The 14,444-nt window shown below is 43.9% G+C and overlaps 1 protein-coding gene across 1 annotated transcript in view; it reads left to right on the top strand.

Annotated features, from left to right (window-relative positions):
• The first annotated feature begins 471 nt into the window (after positions 1-471).
• The window catches only part of Atp1b3 (ATPase Na+/K+ transporting subunit beta 3), a 30,962-nt gene continuing 16,989 nt past the window's right edge, over positions 472-14,444 (top strand). Inside the window, exon 1 of the mRNA XM_032909996.1 lies at positions 472-785. Coding sequence (XP_032765887.1) covers positions 677-785 — 109 coding nt within the window. The 5' untranslated portion in view covers positions 472-676. The remainder of the gene's footprint in view (positions 786-14,444) is intronic.

The following is a 14,444-nucleotide window of genomic DNA, read 5'->3' as shown; positions in this document are numbered from 1 at the left end:
GGCCCTGGAGCAGGTGCCGTTTAGCGACGTCACAGAGCCCCGGAGGAGAAGGCGCCAAGGCAGTTTGCCGGAGACTCCCGGGCAGAGGATGCCCTCCAGGCTTTGACTACTCCGTCGCAAGCCGCGGGCCACGGCCTGGGCTTCAGTGGAGAGCGCTGTCGCCTCCTACGCCCACCTTCCTCGGGCCACCACCCCGCCGGTCACTGTGCCCTGCAGACTTCCGCCCACAGCCCCGCCGCGCTGGCTTCCTCGCACCTGGGCGGGGGCTACAGGCGCAAGTAGCCCGGGGCGGGGCCGGATTGGGGGCGGGGCTCGCGTCATGGGCGGGCCTTGGAGATGTGGGCGTGGCGTGATGTCGGGGGCGGGGTCATCCGGGAGGTTCTGGGCCTTCGGGCCGCGCCCAGCCGGGCGGGAGGCAGCGGCCGCGGTGCGCGCCAGCGGCGCGGGGATTGGCTGCGGCGGGCGAAGACGTCAGGCTCCCGGGGCCCCAGCGGCCGCCCGGCGCGGCGCGGCGCAGTCGGCTCTAGTGGTCTCCTAACGGAGAGTTGTTCCCGGCCGTGCGGTCCTCCGTCGCTGTCGCTGGGCTGCGCCGCCGCCGTCGCCAGGACGCGCCGCCGAGCCCCTCGTCGCCTCTAGCCCCGCGGCCTCCGTTCTCCTCAACTTCCACTCGCCCATCATGACGAAGACTGAGAAGAAATCCTTCCACCAGAGCCTGGCCGAGTGGAAGCTGTTCATCTACAACCCGACCAGCGGAGAGTTTCTGGGGCGCACCTCCAAGAGCTGGGGTGAGCGCGCGGCGGGGCGGGCGGCGCGGCGGACGGCCCCATTCATTGCCGGCGGCCCGGCGGCCCCGCTCCGAGGCTGGGCGGCCGCTTTGCCGGCCCGAGCGGGGCGCACGTGCTGCCGGTTCCCGCCGCGAGCGGCGCCGGAAGCGGGACCCGCTGGCCCGGCCGGGCCTCCTTTGTGGGGCGCGCGCCCTGGAGTCGCGGGCCGCGCCGACTGGGGAAGCCGGACCTGCCCCTCGCCTGCCTGGGGAGAGGAAATTTCCACTGCCCGCTATCTTGTGACTCGGCGGCGCTGCCACCCAGACGCCCGGGACAGTGCGGGCGAGCGCCGGGAGTGTGTGGGTTGCAGGGACGTGTGACGGGGAGTTAATCACTGGGGCACATTGTCCGCGAAAATGCACTTGAATTCCGACTGAGAAAGGCCGACTCGGAGAGGGCTTCCTCGTCCTCGGAGATCTCAGCGCTTCTCTGCCTTGCATATTTTGCTCTGGGGACAGACAGTCCTGTTAAACACCCCCCACCCCCGTGCCTTCAAAACATCTGAGTGATGGTTGAATGTTAGCAGATTTTCTCTGCGCGAACTCAGTGTTTTAAAAAGAAATAGTGAATTCGAGTTAATCTGTCTTCTGGTTTTGTGCTGCTTTAGGCTGAGGGTTCAAAAACATGTTAGTGAAGGTGGACAAGTGTTCTCCGTATATTGCCTTTATATTTAAACAATTTTACCTTTTGGGAATCCTTTTTTAAGAGTGTTTTGTTAGTGGATAAGGACATATTACTTTTTATTCTGAGCAAGAATAGGTTTTTAGAGCTGAGAGCCGTTGGGGCATGGCATTTTTAAGAGAAGCATGAAAACCATAAATGAGCTATGGCTCACAAAATAATTAGCTCACTGAAGTGAGCTCCCTGAGGGTGGACGACTCCTTGAAGCTCTATCACAAGCTGAAAGGAGCCACGGAAGCTTTGGGGTTTTTTTGTTTTGTTTTTAATTCCAATCTCCACTTGAGAAATGAGGAAAATAAAACCCTGAGGTTGTGATTCTGTGTAAAATTACATATTCCTTGGGGCCAAGAAAAGAGCCCAGTGTCCTTTAATCCCCGTCCAGTGGTTGTATTATCTTACAGATGCCTTGCCTAACTGCCCAGTAATCATGTACAATTTTTATTTAAATTGCTGTCTTTTCTTGGGAGCTTGGTGTGTGCTGAAGAAATAAGTGTTTTAGGGTTAAAGGGAGAAGAATGGTGATGATTGCTTGTTTCCAGAGCGCACTTTGAACTGAAGTGATTTTTGGGTGGTGGAGAGGATTCGGTTTTGTAAGCTGCCTTTTGCTTCTCTCTCTGCCTTCTCATTTCTAGAGCTTCGTGTCTTTACTTCTGGTAGGGCTTTTCCTACAGGATGTCACTGTAGCCTGGACTGACCTCTGACTAACTGTTGGTGGCTCTCTTGTCTTCAGTCACCTACTCAAGTGGACCCTCATGGCAGCTCAAACAGTGCTGTTTTAATTTCTGTTAGAATACAGGTTTCCTTGGTAATATGCTTTTAAATAGATAACCTGTACAGAGTGTACGGGTGGGAGTGGCACATAGAATAAGTAAAGTTGGGGTTAGCTTAGGAAGTTTAAGCAAGATCCCTTTATAGAATCAGGGCTTGTTGTCCTTGTGTTCAAATAGTAAAATTCCAGTTCATTGTAGTAATCCCAAACCAGTGCAGAAGATCCCACCCAGCACAAGGACATTTGCCTAAGAATGTGTGTGAGAGGAAGACAGACTAATCCTCGGCTTTGAAGGATATGTCTCTAGACGTGTTGGGTCAGCCATGGAGAGGGCCACCTGCACGCAGACACAACATCAGTTTGGACATCTATGTGCCTGTGGGGTGTTCAGCCGAGAGGGACTTTTCACTTAAAATCATCCAGGCCCTGGGTGAGCCAGCAGCCTGGCCCACCGTTAACATTCCGGTGTGTCCTTCTGCAGTTTGTATGTTTCTTTTTTTAAGCTAAAAGAAATCACAGCCATGTAAGTATGTTATAAACACTATCTAATGACAAAGGTCTACACCTCCATTATTAATAATAGTTTACTTGACTAGTGTCCCGCGGCACAAATAGCCCGTTTTCCCTTCATTACTGTATGTACTGGTCCTTCCTTCACCCCCTCTTCCTGTGTATGTACATTTTTCCATTTACTTCCTTGGGATCTGTTTGTACTGGTAGGATATCTAGGCTGCACCCAGACCTTTTAGAGTTGGAAGCATGCTGTCATAGTGCCTTCCTGGGGATTTCTCCGTATATTCCCACCAGCAAGGGTGTGATGGGGTTTACCTTCAACACTAAAGCTATACTTTGTGACTGCTTTTATGTTTTCTGGTAATAGCTTTTTTCTCCCTTGGCAAAACTTTATATGGTCAAATATTTATTTCTCGTTGTGTCCCTGCTCCATCAAAAATGTAATGTAGGTGGTAGTAAAGAGTTACAGTTTTTTTTTTAACTTTGTAAAGTTGCTCAGTCTGTTTTATATAAAGGCCTCCCAAAGATGTGCACATTTTCAGGTTTTACTGTACTTAAGTCTGCAGTACATTCCATCTTGATCTGAGGTGTTTCCCTTTAAGTGCACTCAACACTTTAAGTCTTATATTTAGTGGTTTTTGTTTTTGTTTTTTTTTTTTTTGGTCCGGAGCTGAGGACTGAACCAGGGCCTTGCACTTGCTAGTCAAGCGCTCTACCACTGAGCTAAATCCCCAACCCCTAAATCTTATATTTAAAAGGTAGTTTTGCTGTAAACATTTTAGAAAAAGGGAATTCTGCATGTTGCCTCACATTACTGTATTGAGAACAGCTGTCTCAGCTCTCCAGTAGTGGCTGCTATGTAGTTTGTTTTGATACTATAGCACAGTGGGTTACAGTAGTCTCAAAATGCCTACACTCACCTCATTTGGTTTCTTATCAGAAGTGGAAAGCAGAGGCAGAGGGAGATTGAAGCAGACCTAGAGTTAGTTTCTCAAACAGTAAACACAACACTAGAAATAAATAGTTGCCATTTCTGTCAAATCAACAAAAATTTTAGTGCCTGGTGGTTGTTTTTGCAAACATTAAGCCTGTGCATTAAACCCGAGTAGAGCCAATGTAGTGAGATTTGGATATCGTCTAGTATTAAGGTAGGCAGTGTGCCATGTGTTGCAGTTCAATTTTGTTGGTTTTGAGTCCAGCTGGTTTCAAACTCAGGGTCTCCCACCTCCACCTCCTGGGTGCTGAGATTATAGGTATTCTCTGCCACATCTAGCTTAAAATTAACACTTAAAAGATGGAATACAATAGCAAAAGACTGTAAGGAAGAGTATTGTTTCTTATTCTGTATTTTGTGTGTATAGATATACTATCTAAAAAATAGATTTACATCAGGTATCTAATACGTCGATGTAAGATACATTTCCAGCAGGGACTGCACCTCAAAATGTAGGTGAGAAAAGTCACTAGGTGAGTTAGTGAGATGACAGAGTCCTGGTGAGAAGTTTTGTTGTTGGGTTTTTGTTTTTTTTTGTTTTTTTGTAATTTATGCCACAGTATGGTATCATTGAGGGTAAACACTTGGGGAATCTTTGGAGATCGTTGTCTTATCTAGGTTGTCTATTGATAGGCCACATAGATTAACATTAACGTATAATTAAGATTCTGATTTCTAAGCATAAGTTCTAGTCCATAACTAGTAGCTGACTGCATTTTTTTTTTTTTTTTTTTTTTTTGCGTTTTTTCGGAGCTGGGGACCGAACCCAGGGCCTTGCGCCTGCTAGGCAAGCGCTCTACCACTGAGCTAAATCCCCAACCCCCAGCTGACTGCATCTTGTTCATGTGTCTTTCTTTCACTGTAGGTCCATGGAGTGCCATTTACTTGCTTCCATTCTGGGTCATCCCTTAGCAAATGCTCTAATCCATTCTGTCTCATGGTAGTTGTTGAGGTGTAGAGGAAAAGGCAAATTGTTTATTGTTCTAGTGTTACATAAGATGGTGGGTTTTGTCCAGTAAGTAGGACATTTGTGAAATTTTACAAATATGAGTGCTTTTGAAAAAGTACAAGACTTGCCTTACCTTAAGTGCAGGTTATAAATGTAGGACAGCGGGGGAGGATGGCCCCAGAGCAGGGCATGTCACCCAGTAGAAGTAAGGCATAACTCCCAAAGTGTCCAGGAAGTAGACCTGAGGTTGATGGAGGGAAAGGACATCATAGGACCCATTATAATAGTTGATTGTATGTGCCTTAATATTGTTAAAGAACCTTACTCCTAGAATGGTTTGTTTGAGTTTTCTTTTTTCCTTTCCCCCAGAGTCGATTCTGAAATTTTTACCACAATTAAAGTTGTACTAAAAGGTGGATTTTATTTGTTTTTTTTTTTTCCTCATTTTATCTTTTTTTTTTTTTTTTTCCTTTTTTTTTTGAGCCGGGACCAACCCAGGGCCTTTGCTTGCTAGGCAAGTGCTCTACCACTGAGCTAAATCCCAACCCCTTATCTTATTTTAAAAAGCTGTTTATAGGTCATCGTGGAGGCCCATACCTGTAATTCCATTACTTGGGGATGCAATTGCAGAGGCAGGAGATTACTATAAGTTTTAGGACAGCCTGCTTTACATATTGAGTTCATGAATAGTCAGAGCTATATAGTGAGACTCTGTCTCAGTAAAACAAGGCAAAGACGCAAAGGCCTACCTACAGTAACAATTTTACCATGGTTTATCATTGCATTTGGTGAAGAACTAGTTAAACACTGATTGTATTAAAGAAAAACATTACTTTTTTTCACATTTGCTATCTTTAAAAAATTTAGATTATGTATATTTTGCCTGTGTGTGTATTGTATATATATAATATGTCTGTGACCTGTGTGTTTAGTAGCCTATGTGTAAATTAAAATCTAAAATCTGTAATATATAAAACTATAGTTAGATAGCTGATTTTCTCATTTCCATATTTAAGGATAATGACTTAGTTTGTCTTTTCAAAACTTAGTTAATATATTTTAACATTAAGTATTCTTATATTCCACCTTTTATTTTCCTTATTTTTTTTTTTTTTTCCCTTTTTCTTTTTTTTCAGAGCTGGGGACCGAACCCAGGGCCTTGTGCTTGCTAGGCAAGTGCTCTACCACTTAGCTAAATCCCCAACCCCTATTTTCCTTATCTTTTTTTTTTTTTTTTTTTTGGTTCTTTTTTTTTTCGAGTTGGGGACCAAACCCAGGGCCTTGAGCCTCCTAGGCTTCCTTTATCTTTTAAATTATACTTTCGTGTGTGTGTGTGTGTGTGTGTGTGTGTGTGTGTGTGTGTGTGTGTGTGTGTATGTATGTGTGTGTGTATGTATGTGCGTGTGTGTGCGTGTGTGCTCTGGTAGAGGAGTACGACAGCTTGTTAGAGTTGGTTCTCTCCTACCATTGTGGGTCTCAGGGTTCAAACTCAGGCCATCAGGCTTGGTGGCAGGTGCTTTTTAGAGACAGTTTTACTATGAAGACTTTAACTTACGGTAGTCCTGCTGCCTTAGCTTCCAAAGTGCTAGGATTACAGGCGTGAATGACCATGTCCGTCTTTTTTTTTTTTTTTAATTATCACCTATGTAGTTGACTTCATCCTCTGGCTCCTCTGTCCTGTCACCTCTTGAACGTTCCCAGGGTTCTCTCCAACCCCTCCATTCCATCCTGGACTGGCTACTTAGATGACTGGTCTCCAGAGGCAAAAATAAGCTCTTTGCCAGATGTTCACCTCCCAGACCAGATTAAGTTCCTGTGTCTCTCCTAACACTTGTAGTTACCTTGTGTGGCCATCAGCCACTTCCCAGAGCTGTCTTGTGCTTGCCAAGCAAGCAGTCTACCAACACCCATAACTTCTTCACTGATCTTTGGCCCTTTATATGTCATTGCTCCTAGTTAACTAGACCATGTGCTGACTCCCCACCTTCATCCCCCTTCCCCACGTCCAGTGCTGGGGACCCAACCCAGGGCTTTGAACAAACACTTCTGTGAAACTGCACCCCAGCCCTGCTATAAACTATTTGATTTATTTTACTATTACTATTATTATTAATAATTTTTATACATTTGTTACCTGAGTTGGGTGGGCGTATGCTCCTGCACAGGCCCAAGTGTGCACCACTGTGCACATGTCAAAATCAGAGGACAAGTGTGTGTACCACTGTGCACATGTCAAAGTCAGGACAGCTGGTGAGTCACCTCTTGCACCATGTGGGTCTGGGGCTTGAACTCAGTTTGTCAAGCTTGGTGCCAGGCATCTTCACCTCTGAGATGTCTGTTGGCTGGCTCTTTGTAAACATTTATTTGGGTGGGGAGGGGAGACGGGGGAGAGAGAGAGAGAGAGAGAGAGAGAGAGAGAGAGAGAGAGAGAGAGAGAGAGAGAGAGAGAGATTGAGATTGCAAACGATTGCAAACGCATACATGCAGAGGCTAAAAGTTGGATCCCCTGGAGTTGGAGTTACAGATGTTGTGAACCTAATGTTCTGAATGTTGAATGTTTTGATATCCCATGGTATAATTGTACTATCAGTGTTTGGACATTTTTCTCATTTCTACTGTACTGATGAGTTTTCATAGAACTTTGTGTGTGTGTGTGTGTGTGTGTGTGTGTGTGTGTGTGTGTGTGTGTGTGTTTAAACAATAAACAAAACAACCTTAGATCTGAGGGTATAGCCCAGTGGCTGAGGCCTGAGACCCACCAGAGGTTCATCTCTATCCCTGGGGTAAGAGGGAACTCCCCCACCCCACCCCCCAGGAACCTGAGGACTGAACCCAGGGCCTTGGGCGCTTGCCCTCTGCCACTGAGCTAAATCCCCAACCCCAAGAGGGAACTCTTAAAAGATTATTTTACTTAACTCTTTGTTGTTTTTGAGGCGAGGACTCATAGGTCAAGCTAGTCTCAAACCTTGATCTCTCTCTCTACTTCCCACATGCCAGGACTATAAACATAAATTACCACTTCATTCTTGAAGGGAAGCTTAGCTTAAGTTTGTGGCTTGTGTTGTGTGTCTCATAAAAGGAATAGAAGCAGGGCTCCTGCTGCTTTCTCAGCTTCTGCTGACTTTCCTAAGTCTTCTCCACTCCAGGTTATTTACCTGGGGTTTATTTAATGGAGCTTTGTTTAATAGGTGGGAGCCTTCTCTAGCTTACATATGCGTATTTAAACTTTAAAGTTAGTTATCAGTGAAGCTGGCTTATCACCAGCTCTTAATGTATCACCCTGTCCTCAATTTTGAGGAATTATGCAAACTCTTGTGCACCCCCAATTCATAATTTTTCAAATAATTTCAGTTTAAGTAGATAACAGCTTTCCAACTTCTGTCTGCTGCTTTATAAACTCTTAGGGGATTATGGCCCAGTGGTAGAATGCTTGCCTGGTATTTTTATTCCTATACCTGGGTTAATGTTCATTGCTTAGGGAATGAAGTTTCTAACTGTAGTGCATGACCAGAAAGAGCCAAGCAGTTACCTGCAGTCATTGTGATCTCTGGCCTTACTGCTATCAGATTCTTTCCAAGCTGTCGCCTCAGCTGTGCTACTGTCATTGATCGTGCCACCACCACCAGGAAGCTTTAGGTAGCATGGCGTCCCAGACTTCTCTATTGGAGCTGTTTCCAGTCTTCTGTCCTGTGCTCTTACCTTATTTCTTTTTTTTTTTTTTTTCTTTCTCTTCTTTTTTTTCGGAGCTGGGGACCAAACCCAGGGCCTTGCGCTTGCTAGGCAAGCGCTCTACCACTGAGCTAAATCCCCAACCCCACCTTATTTCTTCTCCTTCACAATGCCCCATGGAGTAGCCAGCGTCATGAATCTGGTGCTCCTGGTCTGGAATGGCCAGCTTATTCCTTTCCCCATGCTGTCCGTTCTCTGCATATTCATTCTCCTATTTGTAACATTTGTGTGCCAGATCTGCCACAAGCCTGATGTCCTCTAATCAGTGAAAATACCACCTATTTCTAATATCTGAACCTGTTTTTACACCTGCATTTATATCCCTATAGCATCTAGTGTGTCGTCAGCACTTTTTTCTTGAACAAAGTTTCAGCTTGTGATTTACTTAGTCCTTGAAGTAAAGTTGAGAATATTGAATTATTTGTTTTAGCTTCATACTGAAAGTTTCGTGGCATTCATTGTACTATAAGGCATAATTCAGTCTGCTAGATTACTGTGTGTGCCACTAAGTTCCCCACTGATTTTGAGATTTTCAGAATCATAAATATACCTGTGCATGTATGTTATCTGATGTCTCTGAGAAGTTCCCTGAGATGATCAGACTGGGTTAGAATAGACCTGAATTCCGTTCACATCTGTGTCAAGCTTAGCTTTCTCTTTGAGAAACCTTTTGGCCTTTGTTTCCCCTATAAGGGGAAAAGGGTATGCAATTTTAGATGTCACTGTATGATACTTGTCCAAATGCTTTTAGCTAGAAAGCAGCAAACCTTGAAGGACCAGATGAGTATTGTAGCTTTGTAGCTTAATTGCTACTACAGTAGATGGCAATTGTGTGCACCTCTCAGTTTTTTTATTTATAAAACTGAGTTTCTTTTCTTACTTAAAAGATTTATTTATTTGTTTATTATGTATAGAGTTCTGCCTGCATGTACATTTGCACACCAGAAGAGGGCATCAGATCCCATTACAGATAGTTGTGAGCCACCATGTGGTTGCTGGGAATTAAACTCAGAACTTTTGGAAAAGCAGCCAGTGCTCTTAACAGCCATCTCTCCACCCCACAAAACTGAGTTTCAACTGTTGACACTAGACATTAAAGTCATTGTATAGACTGACTCTGGAAATACTGAAATGGGCCAGGCTCAGTAGTGTACACCTGTAAATGTAGTCATTGGGAGGTGGAAGCAGGAGAGTCAGAAATTTAAGGCTATCCTTTGCTACACAGCAAAGTTTGAAGCCAACCTGGGCTCATAAGACTGAACACTCTATCACCAAAAGAAGGCAAGGAAGGAAAAGAAAAAATCTTGAACTGGTCTGAATGGCGTGCAGTTTCTTTGTTTCCTATTCTCATGGAACAGAAATAGTAAAATTGTTTGCAGCTTTGCAGACACAGTTATCCATCATCAGTAGATCCATTGCTCCCATCAGCTTCTCTGGGCAATCACTGTTAGCTGTGTTAGTGCTTTTAAACATGTGATACTTGGTGTATCTATTTTGGGTAGAAGTCAGGCAGCTTCTTATAACAGCAGTTCTCCTATGTGTTTACCCAAGAGAAATGAAAACATGTCCACAAAAACACTTGTAGAAGAAGAATGTGCATAGTGGATGCTATTCATAATAGCTCTAAACTGGAAGCAGCCCAGGTGTCCATCAGTAGGAGAATAGACAAACAAGTGTATGAACAGTGGAATACAGCTCAGCTGTAAGAAGTGTACTAAGGGTATAGGAAACATGAGTGTTGCTGAGTGTGGTGGCACGTGCCTTTGACACCAGCAGTTGGCAGTTTGAGGCTACCCTGGTATACATAGGGACTTCCAGGCCAACCACAGCTACACTTGTGAGAACAAGTGTAAGCAAATAAAAACATGAATGTCTTTAATCCCAGCAGGCAGGAGGCAGAGGCAGGTAGATCTCTATGCGTTTGAGACCAATCTGGTCTAGAGATGGAGTTCTAGGACAGCCAAGGCTACACAGAGTAACCTTGTCTCAAAAAAACATAACCAAAATAATTTGATGGGGAAAGAAAGCTTCACTGAAGAAAGTACATAGTAGATGATTTCATTTGTATGTAGTAAAAATGTCCGGAATGTCTACAACAGTGGGCATAGAGATCTACTGGGAGGGCTGTCTTGCTAGGTCTCGGCATCACAGAGATGAAGGACTTGTCAAACGTGATGATCTGTTGGGGGCTTATGTATTTTCTTGAATGTAATTTTGCCCTTAACTTCAGCTACTAGGATGCTGAATTTGTTGGGGGATGAAGGACATTGATACCGCGTTCAGGAACCAGACACAGTTCAGATGGTAGTATAGATTCTGGGTTTCTGGGTGGTTTCTGTTAAATTTCATTCAGCTTGCCTGTGCATTTACAAATAATGCTGATTGAAATGTCATCACCAGTCACTTAAAGAAATTTCAGCTTTCCCATCGGCTTTTTATTTTCTTTTATATGAAGATATAGAGTTGGAGTTTTGTTTGTTTTTTCCCTCTTTACTACTATGTCTTGCCTATGTTTCAATGCCAGTATATGTAAATTTAGTTAAATCCTTTGAGTAAATGTATAAAATTCCATAGTGTACAGATTTATAGATTGCTTTTTCTAAGTTGTATTTAGTATTTGTGTTCTGCCTGTGAAGGTTAGAAGATTCCTTTGCTGAGTTGGTTCTGAGGATTGAATTTGGTAAGATTTGGCTTAGCAAGTGTTTAACCCACTGCACCGTCTTGCCAGCACCCATCTTGTTTTTTCTGAGCCAGTCTCTCACTAATCTGGAGATCAGCAAGTAGATGTGATGACAGCTAGTGAGCTCCAGGGTTCTGCCTGGCTCTCCCTCCACAGAGCTGGGATTTCAGACCCTTCTGTTCCCGCAGCAGCTTTTATATGAGTGCTGTCTGCATGTGAGTGTGAGATCGTGCACTCCTATGAATGAGTCTGAGTGCATTTGGAAGCTAGAACCGAGTGCTTAGTGCCCTTCCCTTTGTTTCTAAGCCCCTCACTGCCTTGAGATGGTGTCTGTGATGAAAGAGAAGCTCATGTTTTGCCTAGGCTGGCAGACTGGCTGGCCAGTGAGCTGGATGTCTGCTTATTTCTGCCTCTAACGCTGGGATCATAGGTAGGAACATCAACACCCAGCAAGCTGGAGGTTTGGACAACTTAACTGATTGAGTTGCCTCTTCAGAACTGTTTTTGTTATTTTTGTACACTTATTTTTTTTTTTAGCTATTTTTAATTTTTTAAATATTTAAATTTTATTTTTTTAGTTTAGTGTGCGTGTTTTCATTCCTTCATTATTAGAAATTAAATTTAGAGTTTTGTGCATTCTAGGTAAGTGCTGTATTATTGAACTCTGTCCCCACTGTTGTTTTGAGACAGGGTCCCACTATGTATCCCTGACTAATCTGGAACTGGCTGTGCAGACCAGGCTGGCCCCAAACTCAGTTTGTCTGTTGATGCCTACCTACCAAGTCGGGGCCAGCCACTGTGTCCACCTGCGTGCACTTGTGCATCATGTGGGCGTCAGTGCTCAGAACTGCTTTCTCTTCAGTTTCCCTTTCTAGTGTTTGGAGACAGGGTTTCCTTTGTAGCCCAGGCTGTCTGGGACTGAAAATAGCCTAGGAATTTATCGTCCTCCTGCCTTTACCTCCAGGTGGATTATGGGCTTTTGCTATCCACTGGTGTCAGGCTGTGCTGGGAATTGAGCCCTGGGCTTCATGCACAGTATGGCAGGCATTCTACAAATTAAGCCAAATTATATCCCCGGTCGAATTTACTCTTCTACTAACTGAAAACCCGACATCTGTCCATCTTACCTTTTTTAGTCAATACATTTTTAAATTTTTTTTATCATTTTTAATGTGTGGGGTGGGAATATTCATGAATGCAGATGCCAGGACATATCAAGGCATCAGATACTCTTGGAACGGGAGTTGCAAGTGGTTGTGACTGACGGTTGTGGGTTCTGGGAATTGAATGAACCTGGGCTATCTGGGAGAGCATTACATGTGGAACCAGCTCTCCAGCGCTACTGAATGCATTTAGACTATGGATTTTACTTTGGCTTGTGACTTGACCACATAGTTTTGATTTTCTGTTTTTTCAATGTTTTACAGTTTTGTTATGTGTTTTGCTTTTCGGGGAAAGTGCACATGTACCCTAATGTACTTGTGGAAGTGAGAGGAGTTGATTTCCTTCTTCCACCATACAGGTTTTCAGGATTGATCTTAGGTGGTCAGACTTGATGGGAGGTGCCTTTTACCTGCTGGCCTACCCTACCAAGCCTTTCTGTGTTTTGTTTAATGATACTGGTATTGAACTTAAGCACTAAGCATATGCTATATCCACAGCCCAGCTTTTCAAAAAAATGTACTGTAGCCTAATGGTTATTTCAAGAGACCATTCTTTAAATGTTTACTGATAATATCTAATTCAACTTAGATGAAAGGTTTTCTTGTTTTGTTTTTTTGCTTGTTTTATTTTATTTTTTCTTTTGAAACAGGATCATATGTAGCCTTGGGTGGCCTCCAGCTTTGTAGCCAAGGATAGCCTTGAACTTCTGCCACAGCCCCTTACATACTGGGGCTGCAGACTTCTGTGCTACCATGCCTTTGGTTTTTGTTTTGTTTTGTTTTGTGATTTTGGTTTTTCCACCAAACCCCAGGCTGAATAACACACCAGGCTGTCCTGGAACGCACTCTGTAGACCAGGCCCACAGAACTGCTTGCCCTATGCCACCACACCTGCCTGGTACTTAACTTTGTTTTTTTAATTAGAACCTTTAAAAATAGTTTTCTTTGGGTTGGTACAAGAGGTGCCAGGGTTGAACCCAGAGCCTTCCACCTGCTGAGCAGGAGTTTATCACTGAGCTAAAGTCTCTAGCCCACCCCTTCACCCAACCTTCCCATTTACTTCATGGTTAATTTAAGGGCAAATGCTCACGTTTGATGAATGGTTTTCTGATGACTGACTACAAAGTTCTGTGTGTCTTGGTAACTTGGCTGTGTTTGAAAAATACTTGCTGTTCTTGCTATCGTTCAGTTCGAGACATCTAGCAAAGGTAGTAAACTCTTTACTCATGATTGTGTACTCATAAAGTAAGAAGAACCCACAAGGTCATGGAGGTTCCTAGCTATAATGCTCTATCTCTTTTTGAGAGACAGGGCTTCATGTAACCCAGCATTCACGAGGCACTGAGGTCTGTCCCCAGCACTGCGAATCAGTAAATCAAAATGCTAAACAGGACTGAAGATATAGCTTAGCTATAGAGCGCTTACCCACACGCGACAGGGCCCTTGGTTGGACCCCGAATGGGAGTGGGAGGTGGGGAGCACCTTACTGAGCATAGAAGTACATATGACCCAGGAGTGTGACCTGGAGAAATGAAACAGTGATACCCATCCCAGCTGGGGGAATTTTCTAGCACAGTTTGTAGTGGTAGTTCAAAGGTCAATGAAATGTACATCAGCACAATGGAATAATAGCCATAAGAAGACTGAAATGCTCATACATGTTTAGATGTAGATGAACCTGAAGTTGGCTGTGTAACTAAGTTTATATAAAAGTTTATGCAGTAGATTAGTGATTGTAGGGGCCTGGTATGGTAGAGGATAAAGAAAAATGAGTTATGACGGGACAGGATATAGGTCTTGTTTAAAATATTCTAAAATGTCTTAGAGATCGCATAAATCTGGACATACTACACACAGTTAAACTACATAGTATATTTGAATGTAAGTAGCAAACCATATCCTGATGACATTTTTTAGTTTTAGATTTTTTCCTTTTTCCTTTTTTTCGTTGTTGTTTGAAGTCTAATAGCTTGCACACAACCTAACAAATCAGTGGGTTAGCATTCTAGTAGCTGCACTGCAGTAAAATAAATGAGGAGAGGGTTTGGGGGCAGAGCATAGGATACGATGTGCACGTGTAGGAGATTGTCAGACTAAAGATTACAATTCAGATAGACTAAACATTTCAACTTAGTGTGATCC

Source organism: Rattus rattus, chromosome 8, assembly GCF_011064425.1.
Source record: "Rattus rattus isolate New Zealand chromosome 8, Rrattus_CSIRO_v1, whole genome shotgun sequence".
Taxonomy (NCBI): domain Eukaryota; kingdom Metazoa; phylum Chordata; class Mammalia; order Rodentia; family Muridae; genus Rattus; species Rattus rattus.
Note: the sequence above shows the minus strand (reverse complement) of the source record. Positions and strands in the feature narration are given on the sequence as shown.